The sequence below is a fragment of the Capricornis sumatraensis genome, chromosome 18 (genome assembly GCF_032405125.1).
Source record: "Capricornis sumatraensis isolate serow.1 chromosome 18, serow.2, whole genome shotgun sequence".
NCBI lineage: Eukaryota > Metazoa > Chordata > Mammalia > Artiodactyla > Bovidae > Capricornis > Capricornis sumatraensis.
In genome coordinates this window covers 72,655,428-72,676,924 of record NC_091086.1, presented here as the reverse complement: position 1 = coordinate 72,676,924, position 21,497 = coordinate 72,655,428, and the positions used below count along the sequence as shown (strand labels likewise).

At 54.7% G+C, this 21,497-nt stretch overlaps 1 protein-coding gene across 1 annotated transcript in view; it reads left to right on the top strand.

Annotated features, from left to right (window-relative positions):
• Window positions 1–13,108, top strand: part of TENT4A (terminal nucleotidyltransferase 4A) — a 40,794-nt gene extending 27,686 nt beyond the window's left edge. The window contains exons 6-13 of the mRNA XM_068990494.1: window positions 883–1,011; window positions 3,130–3,343; window positions 5,204–5,330; window positions 6,315–6,415; window positions 6,962–7,134; window positions 7,384–7,542; window positions 10,215–10,379; window positions 10,985–13,108. Coding sequence (XP_068846595.1) covers window positions 883–1,011; window positions 3,130–3,343; window positions 5,204–5,330; window positions 6,315–6,415; window positions 6,962–7,134; window positions 7,384–7,542; window positions 10,215–10,379; window positions 10,985–11,176 — 1,260 coding nt within the window. The 3' untranslated portion in view covers window positions 11,177–13,108. The remainder of the gene's footprint in view (window positions 1–882; window positions 1,012–3,129; window positions 3,344–5,203; window positions 5,331–6,314; window positions 6,416–6,961; window positions 7,135–7,383; window positions 7,543–10,214; window positions 10,380–10,984) is intronic.
• The last annotated feature ends 8,389 nt before the right edge of the window (window positions 13,109–21,497 follow it).

The window sequence follows — 21,497 nt, the reverse complement described above, 5'->3', positions numbered from 1 at the left end:
TCCTTTCCTAATAATTTTAGACACTTGTGCATCATTATAGAGATCCTTCTAGTTATTACACAGTGACCATCCCTGCAGCTCGTTGTGCCTGATTTGCAAGTTGAGTACATCACAGTGGAGCATAGGTTTGCTTTCTCTGGGGTGGGGAGGTCTCAGTGCCTCAGGATGGGAGGCGTTCCTTGAGCTGAGGGACTCTGAACTCTGACCAGGTGTGTGGTGCAGTTAAGCGGCGCGTCCTTCTCCGTTCAGAGAGCTGCGTTGTCTGGACCCTGCCTCTGCCCCCAGTTTGAGGCCTTGCTCCTCGGGAGCCGCTCACTCTGCTGTCAGGCTTGTCCGCAGAGTCCCCTCTACCACAGCAGAGCTGGAGCGCAGCGGAGGCGGCCGGGCCCCTGCACCCCTCCGCAGATCCAGTTGCTCCTTGTTCCCACGCCCTGCTCTCCACCCTTGTCCTGCGTTTGGCAGTGTTGCGTCCTGCTGGCCTTCTGCCTCGTGAGCTGCCCACCCCACTGCTTGTCTCATCGGTGCCCCTTAGTGTGGGCGTTTTGCCTGCTGGTTCTGGGACCTTCCCTTACCCACAGAGCCCTGTGCTCAGCGCCTGAGAGGGGGCAGGGACTTGGAGGAAGCACCTGTTCACTCCCTGCGCACCTGGGCCTGGGGTCTCCATGCAGGCCTCCCGCCTCAGCTGCACTAAACCATCATCTGGGGAGGCGCCCCCAGCAGGGCCCTAGTGAGCCCCCCATGGAGTGAGGAGGCCTGGCCTCGAGCCTCCTGAGGAGCAGGACGAGGAAGTGAGCTTCCTGTCTGTGTGTGGAGTCTGCCCAGTGCGGACTCTTCAAAGCCACAATAACTAACCAGATGCTGTCTTTCTTTTGGAATTTGCAGAAATATTCATTGCTGCCTTACTTGATTTTAGTACTGAAACAGTTCCTCCTGCAGAGGGACCTGAATGAAGTTTTTACAGGCGGGATTAGCTCGTACAGCCTCATTTTAATGGCCATTAGCTTTCTGCAGGTGAGTACACTTTGTCTCAAGAGCCCTTGACCTTGAGGCTGACATGGGGGTCATTTTTCCCTGGTGTTCTGACCAGTTGCTTCTTCGCTTCCAGGTCTTTGCTGTCCCTACACAGCTCTGTTTTGATGTAGTAAAAATTGACTTCTAATCTTAATGATGAAACTTTTGATCAATACTTTTTTCCTTTGCGCTTGTTTTTTTGTGTGTCTATTGTAACTGTTAGAGGGCTTATCTCATTATATCAATCAAGTACATATTGACCTAACTCTGAAGAAACATTATGTTTAGAAAAATTGGAAGACATGCCTTGAGAGACAGTGAAAGCCTTTTCTTGGTTCTTGACTGTCAATTTATACTGAAAAATTTGTCTCAGAAAAAAAGTTGAGTCCCACATACGGGGGGGAAAAAAAAAGAGAGAGCTTTTTCCTGAGTGATGAGAAGTTGGCATTTCGTCTTTATCTGTTGCCCGTATTTTGTTGAGTGGCGTGGAAAGACCTGTTAGGGGCCTGAGTATTAAACGCTGTGCCGCGCCCATGACCTGCCCTTGTGCTGCGTTTCTGACATGCGGTCTCCGTGAGTCGAGGCATGACCGTGCTGTTTGCACTCGTCAGCCCCTCTGCTGTGTTCTGGCCGCACAGCGCTGCTCCTCTGTTCTGCGTCTCTGGTGGCGCTGAGGGTTTTGTGTCGAGACTTGGGTCGTTTGTCTCGATACTGTCGGCACTGCTGATGGTGGAGCGGCTGGGCCCAGCGCCCTGCACCCCGGGTCTCCTCGGCGCGCCTCTCAGGAGGCCCCGTGAGGGCCCGTGGGCAGGTCGGGCTCTCTCTGCCGCATCCTTGCTGCACCTCTCTCATGCTGCCCTTAGAGCCCTTCTACCCGAGGTGTCGGACCTTTTTTTTTTTTAAGAACTAAGCATGAGCTGTGTCCTTAATTTATTTCCTTCCACTTACCTGAACTGTCCTGGCAGCCTTGTAGTGTGACCTGCCCACTCTCGTGATGCTGGGTGCCTGGCTCAGTGACCCTGTGGAGGCCACCTGGGCCTGGGCGGGGCGGCCACTGTCAGCTCCACCCCCTTGGTGCCCGGCCCTTCCCACCTCCGTCCTGTGCCTGCTGCATCGTCTGATCCATGCCGGGGCTCACGGAGGTCGAGGCTCACTTGCTTGCCCTGGGTAGCGCTCAGGCGGGGAGACAGGAAGGAGAAGGCCAGACAGCAGCAGGACCACGGTGCTGAGCCTGCGTGAGGGCTCCTGAGCCCGGACATGCCTGCAGCCTGGGAGCCGAGCTTCCTCCACGACCACTGTGCTGTGAGTGCTTTCAGCCGCTGTGCTTCTGCCGGGACTTGGACTCAATGTTCCTGTTCTTGACCATCACTGTCCAGCAGCGCGGGTGGTGCTGTTTGCTGGTCCGGTGGGATGGCCGCATGCGCCTGTGGGGCTCTGGCAGGACCGGCAAGCTGAATGTTTGGTTTGTTTTAACTTGTTTAAATTCACAGCTTGAGGCCGTCACAGTGGGCCGTGCACTCAGATTCCTGAGCCTTTTAGTGACTCAGGAGGGTCAGTAGACAGGGGCTCAGCTTCAGAATAAATCCATTAGCTGCTGCAGGGACAGGTGGAGTGGAGCTGAGGCTGAGCTGTGTGCCAGGCAACAAGGCGAGTTTGCTGTAAATGCTGGCGCAGAGCTAGCTGGTGGCCGTTCACAGTTAGGCCTTTCATTTTGAGCAGTGATGCTCTTTAGGCTCACACTGCCCCCTGCTGGTTGCATTTCAGAATAACGGAATTAATGCTAGTATCTATAAAACTGCCTCCGCCATCTAGGTGACTCTGCATTGTACAGAATATGGTCCACTCACCTACCACTATTTGGGAATTGGGGGTTAATCAGATGTCTGTGTAGAAATGTGTGGCTTCTGAATTTCAAAGGATTGGAGTATAATTTAAAAATTCAGATGAGCAGATTTTCTTTCTCTTGAACACCCTTGGTTGACAAGCGATCCAGGCTCCAGTGGTGGTGGGTGGATGAGGGCCCCTGACTGCGTCCTGGGCCGGCCGTCTGAGCTCGCCGTGCGTGCCATGTCTGCAGTGCCCAGAATCCACACAAACTGGGGTGCCTCGCTTTCACAGCTGCATCCGAGAATTGACGCCCGGAGAGCGGATGAGAACCTTGGGATGCTGCTCGTGGAATTTTTTGAACTCTATGGAAGAAATTTTAATTACTTGAAAACTGGTATCAGAATAAAAGAAGGAGGTGCCTATATCGCCAAAGAGGAGATCATGAAAGCCATGACCAGCGGGTACAGACCGTCGATGCTGTGCATTGAGGACCCCCTGCTGCCTGGTAAGGACCTTGCTCTGTACGGGCCCCCATCTGCAGGCACTGTACTCTGGCCGCCAGTGCCAGCCGGGGAGCACTCACAGGCGCCCTGCCACGGGCAGCCACTGGATCTCATGTAGAGTCCTGCTGCACTACCGGGGTCAGGGTTGGCACGTCAGGGTTCCTTGTTAATACTTCTAAATAACTTACTGTAAAGTTGCAACTTCGTTTACTTTCTGTAATCAGAGAAATGTAGAAAGTGTGAATTAAGAAAAAAACTTCTATTTTTTCTGAATAGAAATGTATTACCTGTCCGTCATAAAAACCATCTGTTTCCCGGAAGCTTGTCACATAGGAGAGTGAAGTGTGCCGTAATCCCCTCCCCTTTTGCACTCTCTTCTCCAGTCTTCCACATGTGGATATTAACGTTGAGTGTTGCCTCCTTATTAATTGGCGTGTGTGCTCAGTCCTGGTCGATTCTCTGTGACCCCATGGACTGTAGCCCACCAAGCTCCTCTGTTCATGGGATTCTCCAGGCAAGCATACTGGAGCGGTTGCCATTTCCTGATCCAGTTAATTGGATGGCATCACATAATACAGACAGCTTTGCTGTCTGTTTACTTTAACAGTAAACCTGAGAGTCCTATTCTGTACGCAGAGGGAGGTTCCGATATAAGGCTGGCTGCCTTGCAGAGCCCCAGGTTAAGGTGCGTTTCCCACATCTTTGCTGACCGTCCTTGAAATCTTTGCCCACCTGGTAAGGCCAGGCATGTCCATTTTCACTTACTGTACTTTTCTTTAAGATGGCTGAGGTGAAACACATGGATGCTTGTCAGTCCCACAGGTGTTTGTGGAGGGTTTATTAGGTGACAGGCCGCTCTTTGTGGGTGATAAAGTCAGAGGCAGCAGGCGACAGGCCAGGTGGTGAGATGGTCCGCTCTGGTTGCAGAGCCCTTCATGGTTTTCTGTGTGAGCTCACGCGCTTTGTCTGTCCGTCCACTGTCCTCCCTGGTTTTGTAAGGTCCTCTGTGGTCAGGGAAGCCTTTCTCTGTTGACATGTTGTACTTCTGTCTCTTGCATCTGTATTTGGTATTTTTTATTATTTGTGTGTGTGTGTTTCTGTCACTTCAGTCGTGTCTGAGCTCCTTCTGACTCTGGACTGTAGCCTGCCAGGCCTCTCTGTCCATGGGGTTCTCCAGGCAAGAATACTGGAGCGGGTTGCCATGCCCTCCTCCAGAGGGTCTTCCTGACCCAGGGATCAAACCTGCATCTCCTTTATCTCATTTATTGGCTGACAGGTTCTTTAGCACTAGCGCCACCTGGGAAGCCTTTTGTCTCTTGCATTATATTTGGTATTTTTCTAGTGTTTAGCTCATGTGTATGTTTTTCAACACCTTTAGATTTATGGTTTTTGATTTGTGGCTCCTGGGGTAAGAAATTTATTTCTTAAAAGTCTTCTGAAAGACTTTCCTCTGTGGTCGCGTGGTCTGTGTGGCGCTTCCTCAGCGGTGCATTTCCCTCCCCCAGGATAGGCCTCCAGCCCCGGCGTGTCTGCGTTGGGTCAGCTAAGTGGCCGGCAGTTCCTTTGTCTTCAGTGTTTGCTGAAATGTAATTGAAATAGGAAAACCCAACAGTTATTGAGCAGCTACACGAGTAAACCTGGAAAAGAGAAAATGTTGGCGCTTAAGGATATATTTCCTAAGAAAAATACCCCCACCTGAACTTGAGGAATGAGTTACATGTAAATTGAGCTTGGAAAGCCTGCTGTTTCAACAAAGTCCACTCCTTACCTGGACTCCCTTAATGACTTCAGTGTTGCTTCATTTTATTTGCTGTCTGCAAATGTGAGAGGCCGTACCTCTGACGATGGCTGTCTTGTCTCAGGAAACGATGTGGGCCGGAGCTCTTACGGGGCCATGCAGGTGAAGCAGGTGTTTGACTACGCCTACATCGTCCTCAGCCATGCCGTGTCACCGCTCGCCCGGTCCTATCCCAACAGAGACTCCGAAAGGTACCCCGTCCTGGGGGCGGCTGCCCCTGTCATTTGCCTCCACGGAGTTTGCCCCCCTGTTTTAGGAGAACCTGAGAACGCTGGGAAAGGAAGGCCTTTCAGGGGTTCAGGGTGGTCATGGTGGTCAAGAGATGAAAGGTTTTCATTGAGAAAGCTAGGATTTTCCCACGGTATTAGTTTTAGGGAGGTCATTTCTGTCTTTTAAAGCTGTGGAGTATGATGCTTTTTTCCGGCTGCCCTCAAGAAGTGGGTGTCTGGCCCTGAGGGATGCGTCCCGCCCCCAGGCCCCTCCCTGCACACTGGTCAGCCCTGAGGGACGCATCCTGCCCCTGCCCCCCTCCCTGCACACTGGTCCTTCCTGCCCCTGTTTTGAGTGCTCACTTTTCCGGTGTGCACTTTTAACTGGTGAGAAGTGTTTCTTCCTGACTGCAGATTATGTGCCCTTGGAGGTGGGGCTGGGATGGAGGGAGAAGCTGAGGGGAAGTGAGGAGCAGGGGTGATGACTGTCGCAGGAGGTCGCTGAAGCTGGGCCGGTACGTGCATCCTCAGAGGTTATGGAAGACGCGGACTCTGAGGCCGGCACAGTGGTGGGGGCACGGGGGACTCGGTGGCTCCTGTCCCCTGGGTGTCTGCGGGCAAAGCTTTGGGCCTGTTCTGGGCACTCTGTCTCCCCCATGTGGTGGGAAACGGGGCCTCTGTGTCCCTGGGGCTGGGGGGTGGGCTTCCCTACCTGGCAGGGACTTCGGCGGTCCTTTGTGGACAGATGGAGGTTCTAGGACTTGTGCACCTGTGCCCCCACTTTTTCTGTACCGTGTAGGTTTGGATTCAAACAGCAGAAGTCAGTCGTAAGATTACCTTAGCTTTCCCCAGCTTTCACTTAGCAGAGCTCGGTGTTAGGAAGTGAAGTGGCTACTGGATAGGATGGTTGGCCGCACGGCACGCTCTGTGCTGCACTCACCCCCGCGTACCCTTACCCTGCCGCAGCACCTTAGGGAGGATCATCAAGGTGACTCAGGAGGTGATCGACTACCGGACGTGGATCAAGGAGAAGTGGGGCGGCAGGGTCCACGGAGCGCCAGACCCCGGTGAGAGGCCACCCCTCCTGTGGCTCTGCACGTCCTGACACGCCCGCAGAGCGGTGTCCGTCTTCTAGTAACAAACCGTCCATACTAAGAAAGCAGCTTGTTTCCTTTAAGAATTTAAAGCTGTAAGGTTTAGGCCAGTGCTGTGCACACATGGCAGTTCTGAAGTTCCCAGGAGCTGCATTGTAAGTGGAAAGAAGCAGGGGAAATTAATTTTAGTAGTCTGTTTTATTCAGCTGAGTGCTCAGAATATTGTCATCTGAACGGGTAGTCAGCACCCAAAGCTGCTGGGTCTCTCTTGCCATGTGCTCTGCGTGCAGTGTGTATTCACACCTGAAGCGCCTCAGGGCCAGGCTCTGTGTAACTCAGGTGGACCTGTACACCCGTGTTGTTTTGAACATAGTTAAGTGTGCTCCAGTGGCTGAGATGTAACTTAAATTGATTGATGTGAAGTGAAACTAGCAGCTGGCTTTGTCGGCCTCACACGCAGCGTCAGGCACAGTGGGGCCTCAGGCTGAGGAGCTTGACAGCTCCACCTTCCTCCCACAGACAACAGGGTCAAGACCGCAGAGCGGATGGGCGTGTGCGAGGGGGACCAGCCTCCTCGACGAGACCCTGAGCCTCCCTTGGGCCCGCGCCTGACCCTGTCCCTGCCCGGCCCGCAGCTCCGGTCGTCCGGCTCGTCTGCCTCCTCTGTGTCCTCGCTTTCCGGCAGCGACATCGTGAGTGGCGCCCTCTGAGCCGGAGGGCTGCCGGGGGTCATGGTGTACAAACTTATGGGGAGATGAGACCAGAGGTTGGGGCGTCTCAGCTGTCATTCCATGATGTTCTTCAGTTTTGACCTGACCGGGAGGAGCCCTGGGCAGAGGGGGGCAGGCCGCATCCTGGGACCCCCTGGGGCTCGCTCGTGGCCTCTCCTGTTGCTCTGAGAGGCACAAACCTCAGGTGCAGCCCTCCTCTTGTCCCCCCAGGACTCGGACACGCCGCCCTGCACAACACCCAGCGTGTACCAGTTTAGCCTCCAGACGCCCACCCCGCTGCTGGCCAGCCTGCCCACCGCCCTGCCCATGCCGAGTGGGAAACCTCAGTCCACCACATCCAGGACGTTGGTCATGACAACGAACACCCAGGTATGCGGCTGGCTGGGCCCTTCCCAGTGACGGCCGGGGACCATGTCCAAGGTGCTGCGCGTGGTAGAACTGACCAACACGTTAGATTAGAGAGAGAACCTTAGACATTCTTGGAACAGATACGTCTGTCCTGTAAGACGTTCTCATCCTTGGGTTGATAGAATGTGAGTCCGGTCGTTCTGTAGAAGTTCTTGAGCCTCACTATATGCTGTGTTTGCACCGGGGGACTCTGAGTGGGCCCAGTACTGGATCTTGACGAGGTCCACATGGTCTTTCTGCAAGTGATGTTGGCGCGCTTCATGAGGCCACTGTCCTGGGCTTGTGCTCAGAGGGCCTCTGGTGCTGTCCCTCGGCCGAGAAGGACACGGGCCTCGATCTCCTCGAAGAATCTCATTGTTTGCACTGTCACTCAGATTTGATGCCAACTTTGACTTCTCTGCGTCATTCGCTACATACTCTTTATAGAGTTGTTTCTATTATAGTATGTCCTTTTCCAAAAAATTTAGACAAAATTGGTCTATAAACGGTAGTCTTTTAGAGGTAATTTTTGATGTTTTAGATTTGTAGCTACTTCCCAAATATACATCAACTCCATGTGTATGAAACTCATCACATTAATGCACTTCTGAAGTAGAGTCGGCTTTCACAAGCGGTTGTAATCTGAGCAGAAGGTGATGGGGGTGCCCGCGTGTCCCCATGTCTCTCTGCTTTGCTGGGCTCCCCTTGTAGGTAGGGTGTTCTCAGGACACACCCCAGGCTAAGGGGGTGCGGAGGCAGCAGGCGCAGGACACAGCCCCCCGAAATCTTTCACTGGCGCCTTAGTGAGCAAGAACCGCAGAGGCAGTGCCCGCAGTGTGGACGAGGACCGCGGAGGCGGTGCCCGCAGTGTGGACGAGGACCGCGGAGGCGGTGGCCGCAGTGTGGACGAGGACCGCGGAGGCGGTGCCCGCAGTGTGGACGAGGACCGCGGAGGCGGTGCCCGCAGTGTGGACGAGGACCGCGGAGGCGGTGCCTGCACGCGGGCGAGAGCCTCTACAGGCAGGCGTGGGGCTGGCCTCTGCTCGGCCGGCTCCCTCGAGAGCCGTGTGCAGGTGCTGCCCATGCACCTCCAGGGCGGCGTCAGGGCCATGTGCTGCCTCTGGTCCTGTCACCTGCACAGGTAGTGAGGCAAAAGCTAAGGCCACTCAAGGGATTTTTTTTTTCTTAAGCAGAATATTTATTCACTTTACTTGGCTTCTCTGGGTCTTAGTTGTGGCATGTGAAATCTAGCTCCCTGACCAGGGATTGAACCTGGGCCCCCAACGTTGGGAGCGTGGAGTCTGAGCCACTAGGCAACCCGGGGAGTCGTCGTTCAAGGTTTAAGACAAAAAGCTCAAAGCTCACTTGCTCATTTTATCGCCAAACTGCAAATGTCACTTCCAGTGGGGAAGTGACTGAGGGAAACCCCACTTGCAAACCTCACGTGCACAGTCTCTTGAGTGTCTCACTCGCGGTGAAGTCTCCCACATCAGGATGCAGTGGCGACACCAGCCAGGGCACAGAGCTGTCAGAGACCCTGGGAATGGGCTCTTTGTGCTCCTGGGGGCACAGAGTCCCCACTGAAGAGAGGCCCTGGGTGGGAGGAAGCGTGAGGAAGGGGTGCCATCCCTGAGACCAGCTCCTGCCATAGCTGTTCCCCAGGAGGCCACAGCCACCCTCCTGAGGTCTTGGGAGCGAATGCGGACAGTTAAGATGAGAGCAGAGAGGGTCTGGAAAAGCAGGGGAGGGGCTCCCGAGCCAGCATCTCTGCCTTGATGGGAAGGTGCTGCAGAAATGGGAGGGGAGCGGAGGTGGGGGTCGTCCCGTCTGCAGGCCTTCGCTCCAACTGGCCCGGGGCCTCTTACCCTGCTTGACCCAGGGTGCTACCTGGAGACTCAAGGGACAGTTTCTCTGATAATTGTAGTTCTCTTGAATTTTTTGTTCACCAAAACCTCATGGCTTGGGTGACTGGACATCTTCATGTTGTCATTGTGCTTCAGAGCAGACTGTTGTGAGGTTGTAGTCAGACACAGACTGAGGAGCCTGTTGTGAGATTATAGTTGGACAGACCAAGGGGCCTGTTGTGAGCTTGAAGTCAGAGAGTGAGAAGCCTGTTGTGAGGTTGTAGTCAGACATAGACTGTGGAGTTTGTTGTAAGTTTGTAGTCAGAGACAGACTGAGGAGCCTGTTGTGAAGCTGCAGTCAGTCAGACTGAGGAGCCTGTTGTGAGGCTGCAGTCAGTCAGACTGAGGAGCCTGTTGTGAGGCTGCAGTCAGTCAGACTGAGGAGCCTGTTGTGAGGCTGCAGTCAGTCAGACTGAGGAGCCTGTTGTGAGGCTGCAGTCAGTCAGACTGAGGAGCCTGTTGTGAGGCTGCAGTCAGTCAGACTGAGGAGCCTGTTGTGAGGCTGCAGTCAGTCAGACTGAGGAGCCTGTTGTGAGGCTGCAGTCAGTCAGACTGAGGAGCCTGTTGTGAGGCTGCAGTCAGTCAGACTGAGGAGCCTGTTGTGAGGCTGCAGTCAGTCAGACTGAGGAGCCTGTTGTGAGGCTGTAGTCACACAGACTGAGGCATGGCTGTGAGTGGGGCCCTTCTCAGGGCTCCTGGTAAGAGCCGTGTCGTGTGGGCGCTCACGCCGTCTCTGGTCCTCTCCCCCAGACCAGGTTTACTATCCCGCCCCCGACGCTCGGTGTGGCCCCCGTGCCCTGTAGACAGGCGGGCATCGAAGCTGCTCCAGCGCTGAAGGCCGTCCACCACGTGTCCTCCCCGGCCATCCCTTCTGCGTCCCCCAACCCGCTTTCCAGCCCCCACCTGTATCACAAGGTATGGCTGCGGGGCCCCCGCGCTGGTCCCCTGCAGGCTGGTGGTCGGCCTGCACTGAGTGCCTTCTCCGCGGAGGGAGTCCACACGTGCTCTTTGTCTCGAGGGGCAGCTTGGTCATTCAGCTTCATGTTTGCTTTCCCTGTAACGAGCAAAGTGTCAAATTATTTTAAAATTTAGTGTAGTTTAATTCATTGAGTTTGTTAGCATAGAAGTTAAGTGCAAAGTAAAGAATATTTCCCATTTTTCTGTTAATTTCCACCATAGGAACTTTGGTTTTCAGGAAGCAAACGATGAAACGGGAACGATGACGCTGCCCACGGCATTGCCCCTCCCACCACGGCACTGACCCCGGTCTTGCTGCGGGTGCCCTGGACTGGGCCGGGCTTTCTGGTGCCCAGGGCCCTGGGGAGGCGTGGGTCCACTGCCCTGGGGCCCCTCTAAGTCTTCCCTACACGTTAGAAATGAGGTTCAGGGAAAAGGCCGGGATGTCGGGAAGAGCCATGCTGGGGTCCAGGCTCTTGGCCCGCGGGGGGCGGGGGCGGGGCTGCGGGTTGGGGTCTGTCCAGGCCGGCCTCGAGCCGCATCCCTCTTGATCTCCTCAGCAGCACAGCGGCATGAAGCTGTCCATGAAGGGCTCCCACAGCCACGGCCAAGGTGGCAGCTACACCTCGGTGGGCACTGGCAGCGTGCGGCCTCCTGTGGGCAACCGGGGCCACCACCAGTACAACCGCACCGGCTGGAGGAGGAAAAAACACACACACACAAGGGACAGCCTGCCTGTCAGTCTCAGCAGGTAATGCTCCCGGCGGTTCCGCCCGGCCTGCCTCGCAGACTGCAGCCGGGCGGCTGCAGGGCCCCGGGACCGGAGACCAGCCCCGGCCGGCCACGCTGCATGTCCCCATGTGGTGGTCACGTCCTCAAGAACAGCTCCCTGTGTCGTCTGTGAAGCCTTATTAGACGTGGATGCTGTCTGCTGCCTCCCAGGCGCCTCCTTCAAGGCCGGAGCGAGTCTGCAGGGAGCCGGGGGCCGCGCGGGGTAGGGGCGCCTCACGGCACCGTGCCTGCCCTGCAGGTTGGGCACTTTCATTTCACGTTGTTGGAGCAGCAGAGAGCGAACCCCATTATTTGTTGGGAGATCATCATTGTTTTACTGCCCTCACGTTTTGTTTCAAATTTCAGAACTGTTTTTCTATGTAAATATTGAAAACTTATGATTTGTGCAATAACTCAGATATTTTTTATTTAATTTCATATTTTCACATAAGTTATATTGAAGGGAGGAGGGAATTTTTTTAAACAAGCTTAGATCCTTTCCCGAGTTGCATTTTCTAAGTTGGGTTCATCGTGTCGGCTGGATGTCTGATGAGCGTTGTTGTGAACACCACGAATGAGGGGCTTGGGTAATTTTTATGTTCCTTCTTCAGGTCAGACGTGAGGCCTCTCAGCCTGTGGTGAAGGAGCCAAGTCCCTGCTCCCCCAGGGGTTCGGCTCCTAAACATTCTGACCAGCTGCCCGCCGGCTCTGCCGTCTGGCCTGTCTGTGGTCCTGCTCTGACCTCGGAGTTTTAATGTTTAGGGTTTGGTTCTTTTTAACTGTAGACAACAGACCCAGCATTTAAAGTGCCAGAGTATAACTTTCTACAGGGAGAAAAGGTTGTCACGTGATAAGATCTTAAACAAGCGTGAGCCGTGAAACGCTTCAGTTTTTAGTCACGCAGCCTGTCATAATGGGTCTGGCGAGCGTCATCACAGACAATGGTACCCAGTTTTAGGAATGTGGAGAAAGGAGTTATGTTGATTCCATTGTGGAATCTGTAGCGGTATGCATTCGTTCTGTTAAGAGCAACTATAGGAGAAGTACTTGAGCTGCTTGGCGCGCCGTGGGGGGTTTTTAACACATCGCTGGAGAGCACAGCCCAGTGTCGGGCCGGAATGGCCGGCGCCCGACCCGAGAAGCATTCTCTGCAAGTGTGTTCTGCCACGACAACCACTGTCTCTGTTACCCATCCCGAACACCAACGCAGCCACCCTGCCTCCCCCTGAGTTTCCCAAGCGCTGCGGGTGTCCCGGGAGTTGGGCGCCTCTCCTGGGTCATCTGGTTCCCATTTTTAAGACGGGGTTCTGACCCTGCCACACTACAGGTGGGATGGTCTTTGAAGTCCACTAGTGAGAAACGGGATGAGAAGCTTACTGCTATGACCCCGGTAGTGTGCAGAAGCGGGGTGTTCTCGAGGGCTCCGAGCGCTACACGCCCCGCTGTGTCCGTGGCCCCCAGAAGGCGGGCCCGGCCCGCTGGTGTGGAGAGGGGCCGCCGTGCCTGCAGGCTCCCTGGGGGGCTTCCGAGCCGAGTAGCACAGTTTGTCTGCGGTTCGTGATGATCCAAGGTTATCAAAAATATTTAAAGATATTTAAATTGTGAACCTATTGATAAAGAAATATTTATAAAACTGATACGTAGGTCTGTACTAATCTCTGCGCATTAGCAATATAGACTGTAACCCTCCACTGAAGAAGCACGGCGGGGACGCAGGAGCACCGCGGGTGGGCCCGGGACGGAGCCCCAGGCCTGGGTGCCAGGCTCAGCCTGTCACGGTGAGCGGATGAATTGGCCTGGCTCCCTGTGGCCACACGCTGCGGGCTGGCAACAAGATATATCATGTTTCGATTTTTTTTGTGCGTGGACAACAATGTGGAAGCTAAAATTGACATATTTTTATGTGAAGTTTTTCTATTCTTTGATTTTTAATAAACTTGGGAAACCAGGTGGTGGCTGTGTGTGTGCCTTTTTCTTTCCAGGCGGGGGCGGGCTGCCTTCTGCAGGCTTCATTCTTGCCTTGTCCAAGGCCAGACAGCCAGCGATCATGTTGTCATTGGTTCATGAACTCGGATTCCAGTGAGGTTGCAGGCTGGGCATGGGAGAGTGAGCCCTGTCCCGGGCTAGGTGACAGGACGTGCCAGAGCTGTTTATTGACGCTCTTCATGTGTAGTTTCTGACAAGCCGATGTCACATGGCACTTAACTTCCCATCAGAATCCTTTGTTCCACCTCTCTCTCTCTCTAGTCAACATTATACGACTTCAAAATAGCACATTTGAAACCACCGAAAATCATAGTGTGGCTTAAAATGTAGCTTATGATTAGAACGTATAAGGAAATTTATGAAAATTCCCACTCCGTTGGTTACGGAGCTGCTGGCCTCGGGCCGAGGCCTCTAGCCCAATGCCCCAGAGCCATTGGGCCTGGTGCCCGGCGCTGGTGGGCCGGTGTCGTGGGCCTGGCCTGCCTTCACGTCCTTCCAGAGAAGGCTCCTTCCGAAGACGCTCTGAGCAGCAGTCTGCAGACACCAGGCCTGGCTCCTCAGGCACCCCCCTTGCCTTGAGGTCACAGAAAGCCTCCAAGGGTAGCTGACGGCCCACAACCTCAGTGGAGAAGGGAGCTGGGGCTGGGGGTGCAGAATGTGTGCCAAGCCACTGGAGTTGTGTCCCAGTCTGTGACCCCGCCAGGCCCCTCTGCCTGTGAGATTCTCTGGAGGTGAAGTGTTATGGGTGCATGTTTCTGAGCAGGGCGCCTCGCGTGGCCTTGGGCCAGGACTCGAGTTGCCTGAGGGAGCTGGGTGCGTTTGGGGCACAGGAGGCTGCCTGGGTGGGGCGCAGGAGCTGGCTGGAGGGGCAGAGGGAAGGTTCCTCTGCCCCTGTGGCCACCTCTGGAGGGCGGGTTGGAGGAGGGCCTTGGGTGGTCCAGCTGAGAGGACAGCTGCTGGGTTTAGGAGGTAGGGAGGGCCCACAGGTGGAGCTGTAGGGCCGCCTGGAAGACTCGGGGGCAGAAGGGGGTCTCTGCCCACGGTGCTCTTTGCACCAGGTTGGACAGCGTGATTCCAGGTGCCCGAGGCCTCCTGGAGGGGCAGGGACTCGGTAGGCGAGCCACGCTGGGAGCCTGAGGTGTGGGCTGTAGAGACTGCAGTCTCAAGTGTAAGCTGAGTCTCAGGGGGGCTCAGGGACGGCGAGGGGCTGCCAGTGCTGTCTGACAGGACCCTGCGTTCTACTGGGACACCACATGCCGGCGTCAGCCGTCTGGAGGGGGGCCCCTCAGCTCACTGTATCTGCGGCCCGGCCCCATGGCCTCAGTATGACCTTCTGTTGGTTCACCATGTTGTCCTGGGCCCATCAGCAGATTCCCAGGCTTCCAGATGCCCCTGTGCCCCCGTCCTGCACCCCCCGCCACCCACAGCTGGGTCTCCAGGATTTCGTCTCTGAGTTGCTTTGGGATCTCAAGTGTGCTGTCTTACTGCCATTCGAGGGACCTGGTAGCTGGGCCCCAAGCTGCCTGTGTGCACGGGGTCAGTGACGTTGGTAAATCAGAAGCAAGTGTGTGTTTTTGTCATGCTGTGATGGGTTTTTAAGTTTGTTCTTTATAGTTGACACATTAATTGCAGGTATACAGGTACTCAGCTGGGCTTCCCTGGTGGCTCAGATGGTAAAGTGTCTGCCTGCAGTTCGGGAGACCTGGGTTCCATCCCTGGGTCGGGAAGATTCCCCTGGAGGAGGGCATGGCCACCCACTCCAATATTCTTGCCTGGAGAATCCCAAGGACAGAGGAGCCTGGCGGGCTGCAGTCCATGGAGTCAAAAGAGTCAGGCATGACCGAATGACTGCCACACACATACAACATTGTATTTCAGTATCTGTATAGTTTACATGGACTTGGTTGCCATGCCCTCCCGACCCAGGAATCTTCCTGACCTGGGGACCGAACCCAGGTCTCCTGCATTGCAGGCAGATTCTTCACTGTCTGAGCCACCAGGGAAGCTCACTCCACTGAAAATCATTATGAAATACTATCTGTGTTCACCAGGTGATGATCTGATGAAGCTTTGAGGAAGGTGTGATGCTTATATCCTTATACTTTAGAATTTGCAAAGCTTCTGCCAATCCTCAGGTGATTTAAATGACCAAAGGAAGCTGACTTAAAAAGGACAGTGGCTACCATGAAACACACACAGTCCCAAAGACCCCATTCAGTTCCGTTTAGTTCAGTTGCTCAGTCGTGTCCGACTCTTCGACCCCATGAATCGAAGCACTCCAGGCCTCCCTGTCCACACACTCCCGGAGTTCACGCAAACTCATATGTCCATCAAGTCGGTGATGCCATCCAGCCATCTCATCCTCTTTCGTCCCCTTCTTCTGCCCCCAATCCCTCCCAGCATCAGAGTCTTCCAATGAGTCAACTCTTTGCATGAGGTGGCCAAAGTATTGGAGTTTCAGCCTCAGCATCAGCCCTTTCAGTGAATACTCAGGACTGGTCTCCTTCAGAATGGACTGGTTGGATCTCCTTGCAGCCCAAGGGACTCTCAAGAGTCTTCTCCAACACCACAGTTCAAAAGCATCAATTCTTCAGTGCTCAGCTTTCTTCACAGTCCAACTCTTGCATCCATACATGACTACTGGAAAAACCATGGCCTTGAAAACAGACCTTTGTTGGCGAAGTAATGTCTCTGCTTTTCAGTATGCTATATAGGGTGGTCATAACTTTCCTTCCAAGGAGTAAGCGTCTTTTAATTTCATGGCTGCAATCACCATATGCAGTGATTTTGGAGCCCCCCCAAAATAAAGTCTGACACTGTTTCCACTGTTTCCCCATCTATTTCCCATGAAGTGATGGGACGAGATGCCATGATGTTCGTTTTCTGAATGTTGAGCTTTAAGCCAACTTTCTCACGCTCCTCTTTCACTTTCATCAAGAGGCTTTTTAGTTCCTCTTTACTTCCTGCCATAAGGGTGGTGTCGTCCGCATATCTGAGGTTATTGATATTTCTCCCTCAATCTTGATTCCAGCTTGTGCTTCTTCCAGCCCAGCATTTCTCATGATGTACTCTGCATATAAGTTAAATAAGCAGAGTGACAATATATAGCCTTGAGGTACTCCTTTTCCTATTTGGAACCAGTCTGTTGTTCCATGTTCAATTCTGTTTCCTCCTGACCTGCATACAGGTTTCTCAAGAGGCAGGTCAAGTGGTCTGGGATTCCCATCTCTTGAGGAATTTCCCACAGTTTATTGTGATCTACACAGTCAAAGGCTTTGGCATAGTGAATAAAGCAGAAGTAGATGTTTTTTTGGAACTCTCTTGCTTTTTCGATGATCCAGCGGATGTTGGCAATTTGATCTCTGGTTCCTCTGCCTTTTCTAAAATCAGCTTGAACATCTGGGAAGTTCATGGTTCATTGCTGAAGCCTGGCTTGGAGAATTTTGAGAGTTACTTTACTAGTGTGTGAGATGAGTGTAATTGTGTGTTAGTTTGAGCATTCTTTTGCATTGCCTTTCTTTGGGATTGGAATGAAAACTGACCTTTTCCAGTCCAGTGGCCACTCCTGGGTTTTCCAAATTTGCTGGCATATTGAGTGCGGCACTTTCACAGCATCATCTTTCAGGATTTGAAATAGGTCAGCTGGAATGCCAGCACCTCCACTAGCTTTGTTCATAGTGATGCTTTCTAAGGCCCACTTGACTTCACATTCCAGGATGTCTGGCTCTAGCTGAGTGATCACACCATCGTGATTATCTTGGTCGTGAAGCTCTTTTTTGTACAGTTCTTCTGTGTATTCTTGCCAGCTTTTCTTAATATCTACTGCTTCTGTTAGGTCCATACCATTTCTGCCCTTTATCGAGCCCATCTTTGCATGAAATGTCCCCTTGGTGTCCCCAATTTTCTTGACGAGGTCTCTGGTCTTTCCCATTCTGTTGTCCTCTGTTTCTTTGCACTGATCGCTGAGGAAGGCTTTCTTAAAGACCCTGTACCCAGGGCTAACTCCCACTGTCTACGAGCTGCTCAAGGAAAGGTTTCTTTACTGTGTTTCCATGGCTCCGTAGGGGCAGGGCAGTCCCCCAGTAACGGATGAGGAAGCCCTAGGCCACCCCTGCTGGTGTCATTCACCGTCCATCTCCTGGGGTCCCTGGGTCCTGGAGAAGGACCAATTCGTGATTCAAAGTCACCAGGGTGAATTCTGGAGCTTCCCTGGTGGCTCATATGGGGAAGAGTCCACCTGCAATGAGGGAGACCTGGGTTCCGTTCCTCCCTGGGTCGGGAAGATTCCTGGGTCGGGAGGAGGGCGTGGCCCCCCACTCCAGTATTCTTGCCTGGAGAATCCCCATGGCAGAGGAGCCCGGCGGGCTACAGTCCAGGGGGTTGCAAAGAGCCAGACTCGACTGAGTCACTAAGCAGCAGCAGCGGCGGCAGGGTGAATTCTGGAGCAAGGCGGATGAACCGGATGGACCTGGTGTTAATGGGTTCCCAGGAGGAGAGGCGAGTTCCACCTTCAGGGAAGGTGCTTGGTGGGCATCCCAGCCGCCGTGGACCAGCCCAGAGCTCCTTGAGGCCTCCCGTGATCCTCGGAGAAACTGCTGAACTCAACCTGAACCCCTTTGCGTTACGCCTGGTGTCGGGGGCCGGCCGGGAGCCACCTGGGTGGCTGTGTTCACACAGTTATGAGCAAACCACCTGGACTTGGATTTTCTCTGCCAGTGTTTGTACTGGAAGATGCTGATCCTCATAAAGATGATGCTAGAAAAGCATGCTCCTCCCAGCGTCCGGTCCTTCCGGCTCCTCCCTGGTTCACCGGTCTTCCCCTCACCTCCCTTCTCACGTGCGCAGGCCCTCCTGGTAAGACAGGCGATCCCTCCCTCTGCTCTGAGGGTGAGGAACATGGGAGTGGGGTTGCGGGGTGCAGCTGAGGCTCCAAGCACTTAGTGGGCCCGAGTGATACCCGTGACACCACCAGCACTGTAGCTCACCCCTCATCCATGTCATCCCCCCGTGAGGCACAGAGGTCAAGGAACTCGGCCAAAGTCGTTTAACAAGAGTGGACTGACTGGGACACAGCTTCCCATGGCCTCAGGGCTCCTTGCCCCTTTCCCAGAAATGAGGGTCTCAACTCCCCCAACGCAGTTCACATTCACACCCCAGCTCCTCTCGCAGACATGGCCTTGCCTCTTGGGTCAGGAAGAAAGCCCCGGGCCTGCTCCTTCCCCAGGCAGTAAACAAACACACAGGAGGCGCGGCACGGCCTTTGCTGCGTTCCGCTTGTTCTCTGTCTCAGACGCCTGCTCCTGTCTCCCTGGATATGATGAACACTCAAGCTCACGTGGTTGGTTACTGGATCCAACAGACGTGAGCCCTGCTGTCAGGCGTTCAGGGGTCCAAGTGCTCCCATCGGTGGTCTCCGCTCCCACATGGCCCTGGCAGGGACCCCAGCTGGCCCCTCACCCGCTCTGAATGGCAGCCCCCACCCATTCTCCGAACCTCTCCACGGCCTTCCTGGGGTGCATTTATCCCGTGACACTCGACTCATGTTCTGCGATGATTCCTTCTTGTGGGTGGCCAAGGGTGCCCACCTTAGCATCATTGCTCTGGACAAAGTGATTCAAACACCTTTGCTGGGCATCTCAAAGGAGGCTCAATGCCGGGGCCCCACCTGCAGAGATTGGCATTAACCGTGTAGATGGAGCCTCCACCCACCGGCTTTAAGCCATGGGATTCTCCCCTGAGGCCAGGGGTGACAACCATGGCCCAAAGCACCACCTGTCCCATTCCTACGACCTCCTCGACGAAAGGAAAAAGGTTCCTTTGCCGCCATGTCCATGTGGCTGTACACGTTAGGTGAACCACTGCCTGCTCTTACAGTGGGATCTGTTCTGTTCTACTCTCTCCTGCTCTATTTCTTTAGAAAGCAGAATGCTGGCGGCTCACAAGCTGCATCCCTCTCACACCCGTGACGGTCTGGACCGTCATCTGAAGCATGGCTCTGGAGCCGGGAGAGGAGGAGCACCACCTTGGACAAGGAGAATGGGACATGGGCCTGAGCTCAGCTCCTTCCTGGGGTCCACGGGGCCAGACCAGTGTCCTCCGCAGCTTTCAAAACAAGCTGGCAGAGTGGGCTCTGAGGGGCTTGGCCTTTGAGCATCTTCTCACAGACTGGAGCTGACAGCTGCATGGTCACAAGCTAAGTGCTGCTCAATGCTGTTTTGGGTGCAAAATGAAGAGCGGTCAACAGGTTTTCTTGGCTTCCCTGCTTCCTCACGTCTGGAATTTCCACCTGGCGGCGAAGGTGTAGAAGACATGGGTAGGTCTGGTGCCAGGCCGGGGTCCTTCCCTATGGAGGGGGCCCTGACACCCCTGGCCTCCCCCTGGGTGTCCTGGGCCCCTCTCTGGCACAGGGGCAGGATAACGTCGGCCGTGGTTGGGAGCTCTTCCTTCATCCATGTCCAGAGGGCCCCCCTCCCTGGTCAGAGCTTCCCAGAGGGTCAAGGGCTGCCTGTCTCCTCTGTGCTGCACCCAGAATCATCACTGGTCAGTCTGTCACCTTTCTGATATGCACTATACCATGATACGAAGGTGGGGGGCTTCCTTGGTGGCTCAGAGAGGAGAGAATCCGTCTGCAATGCAGGAGACTTGGGTTCAACCCCTGGGTCAGGAAGATCCCCTGGAGAAGGGAATGGCAACCCACTCCAGTATTCTTGCCTGGAGAATCCCATGGACAGAGGAGCCTGGCGGGCTACAGTCCCTGGGGCTGCAAGAGTCAGAGATGACTGAGCGAAACACAGGCCCACACACAAGAAGGTGGTATTTCTTCTGTGTTGTTTGACTTTTTCAAATTTATCTTCTTTACTCAGGAGACTGCAAGCTTTCTGAGGCGTGTGTGTGTGTGTGAGAGAGAGTTAAAGGGCTTGCGTGTGTCCTTCACAGGCTCAGTGCCACTCCGGACACCCTGAAATCCCTTGCTGAGATCTCACTGGTTTATGGGTGGGTGCACATTTTTCTCTTGTTCCATGGGCAAAGAAAAAGTGCTAAGTCATGTTCGACTCTTACAACCCTGTGGGCTGTACTCCGCGAGGATCCTCTGTCCATGGGATTCTCCAGGCAAGAATACTGGAGTGGGTTGCCATTCCCTTCTCCAGGGGATCTTCCACCCAGGGATCAAACCCTGGTCATCTGCACTGCAGGCAGATTCTTTACCAACTGAGCTACAGGGAAGCCCCAGGGGCAAAGAAGTCAGGAGCAAAGAGCAAAGCTTAAGTGAATTTTTAAAAAATGCTTTATGTGAAGGAATGCAGCAGGAAATAGTAAGATTCCAGGTACATTTTGTAGGAAAACTGCAATCTAGACACACACTTGCATTCAAAATGTCTCGCGTCATCCTTGCAACTGCAGCATCTCACTGCAGAGCCACCCGCTCCGAGGGCTTCCTGTGGTTCTGTGACAGCCAGCCTGCCGGCAGCACTGGGCGAGGGGCAGGCCACAAGTGAAGCTACAGAACTGGGGTCACCTGGACCCCCAGCCTATGGCAGGCACCCCTCCCGGCCGCCTGCACACACCCACACCCCACCCATACTCCACACCCCCACCCCGCACCCTGCACTCCACACCCCACCCAACCCCACACCCCATCCACAACCCACACCCCACCCACACCCACTCACACCCACCTACACCCCACACCCCACGCACACCCACACTCCATCCACAACCCACACCCCACTCATACCCCACACCCCACCCATACCCCATACAACTCACACCCACCTACACCCCACACCCCACGCACACCCCACACTCCATCCACACCCCACCCACACCCCACTCTCCATTCCCCATCCACACCCCACACCCCACCCACACCCGACACCCTACACCCCACCCACACCCCACCCACACCATACCAACATCCCATCCACACCCCACACCCCACCCACACCACACACCACATGCACAACCCACTGCCCATGCACACCCCACACCCCATCCACACCCCGCTCCCCACACACACTCTGCACCCCACGCACACCCCACACCCCATGCACACCCCACACCCCATGCACACTGCACTCCCCATCCACACCCCACACCCTACGCATACCCCACTCCCCACAGCCCACACCACACACCCAACGCACACCCCACACCCCACACCTCACCCAACCCCACCCCCCACCCACACCCCACACCCTACACCCCACCCACACCCCACCCACACCATACCCACATCCCATCCACACCCCGCACCCCACCCAAACCCCAGCCACACCCCACACGCCACGCATACCACACACCGCATGCACAACCCACTGC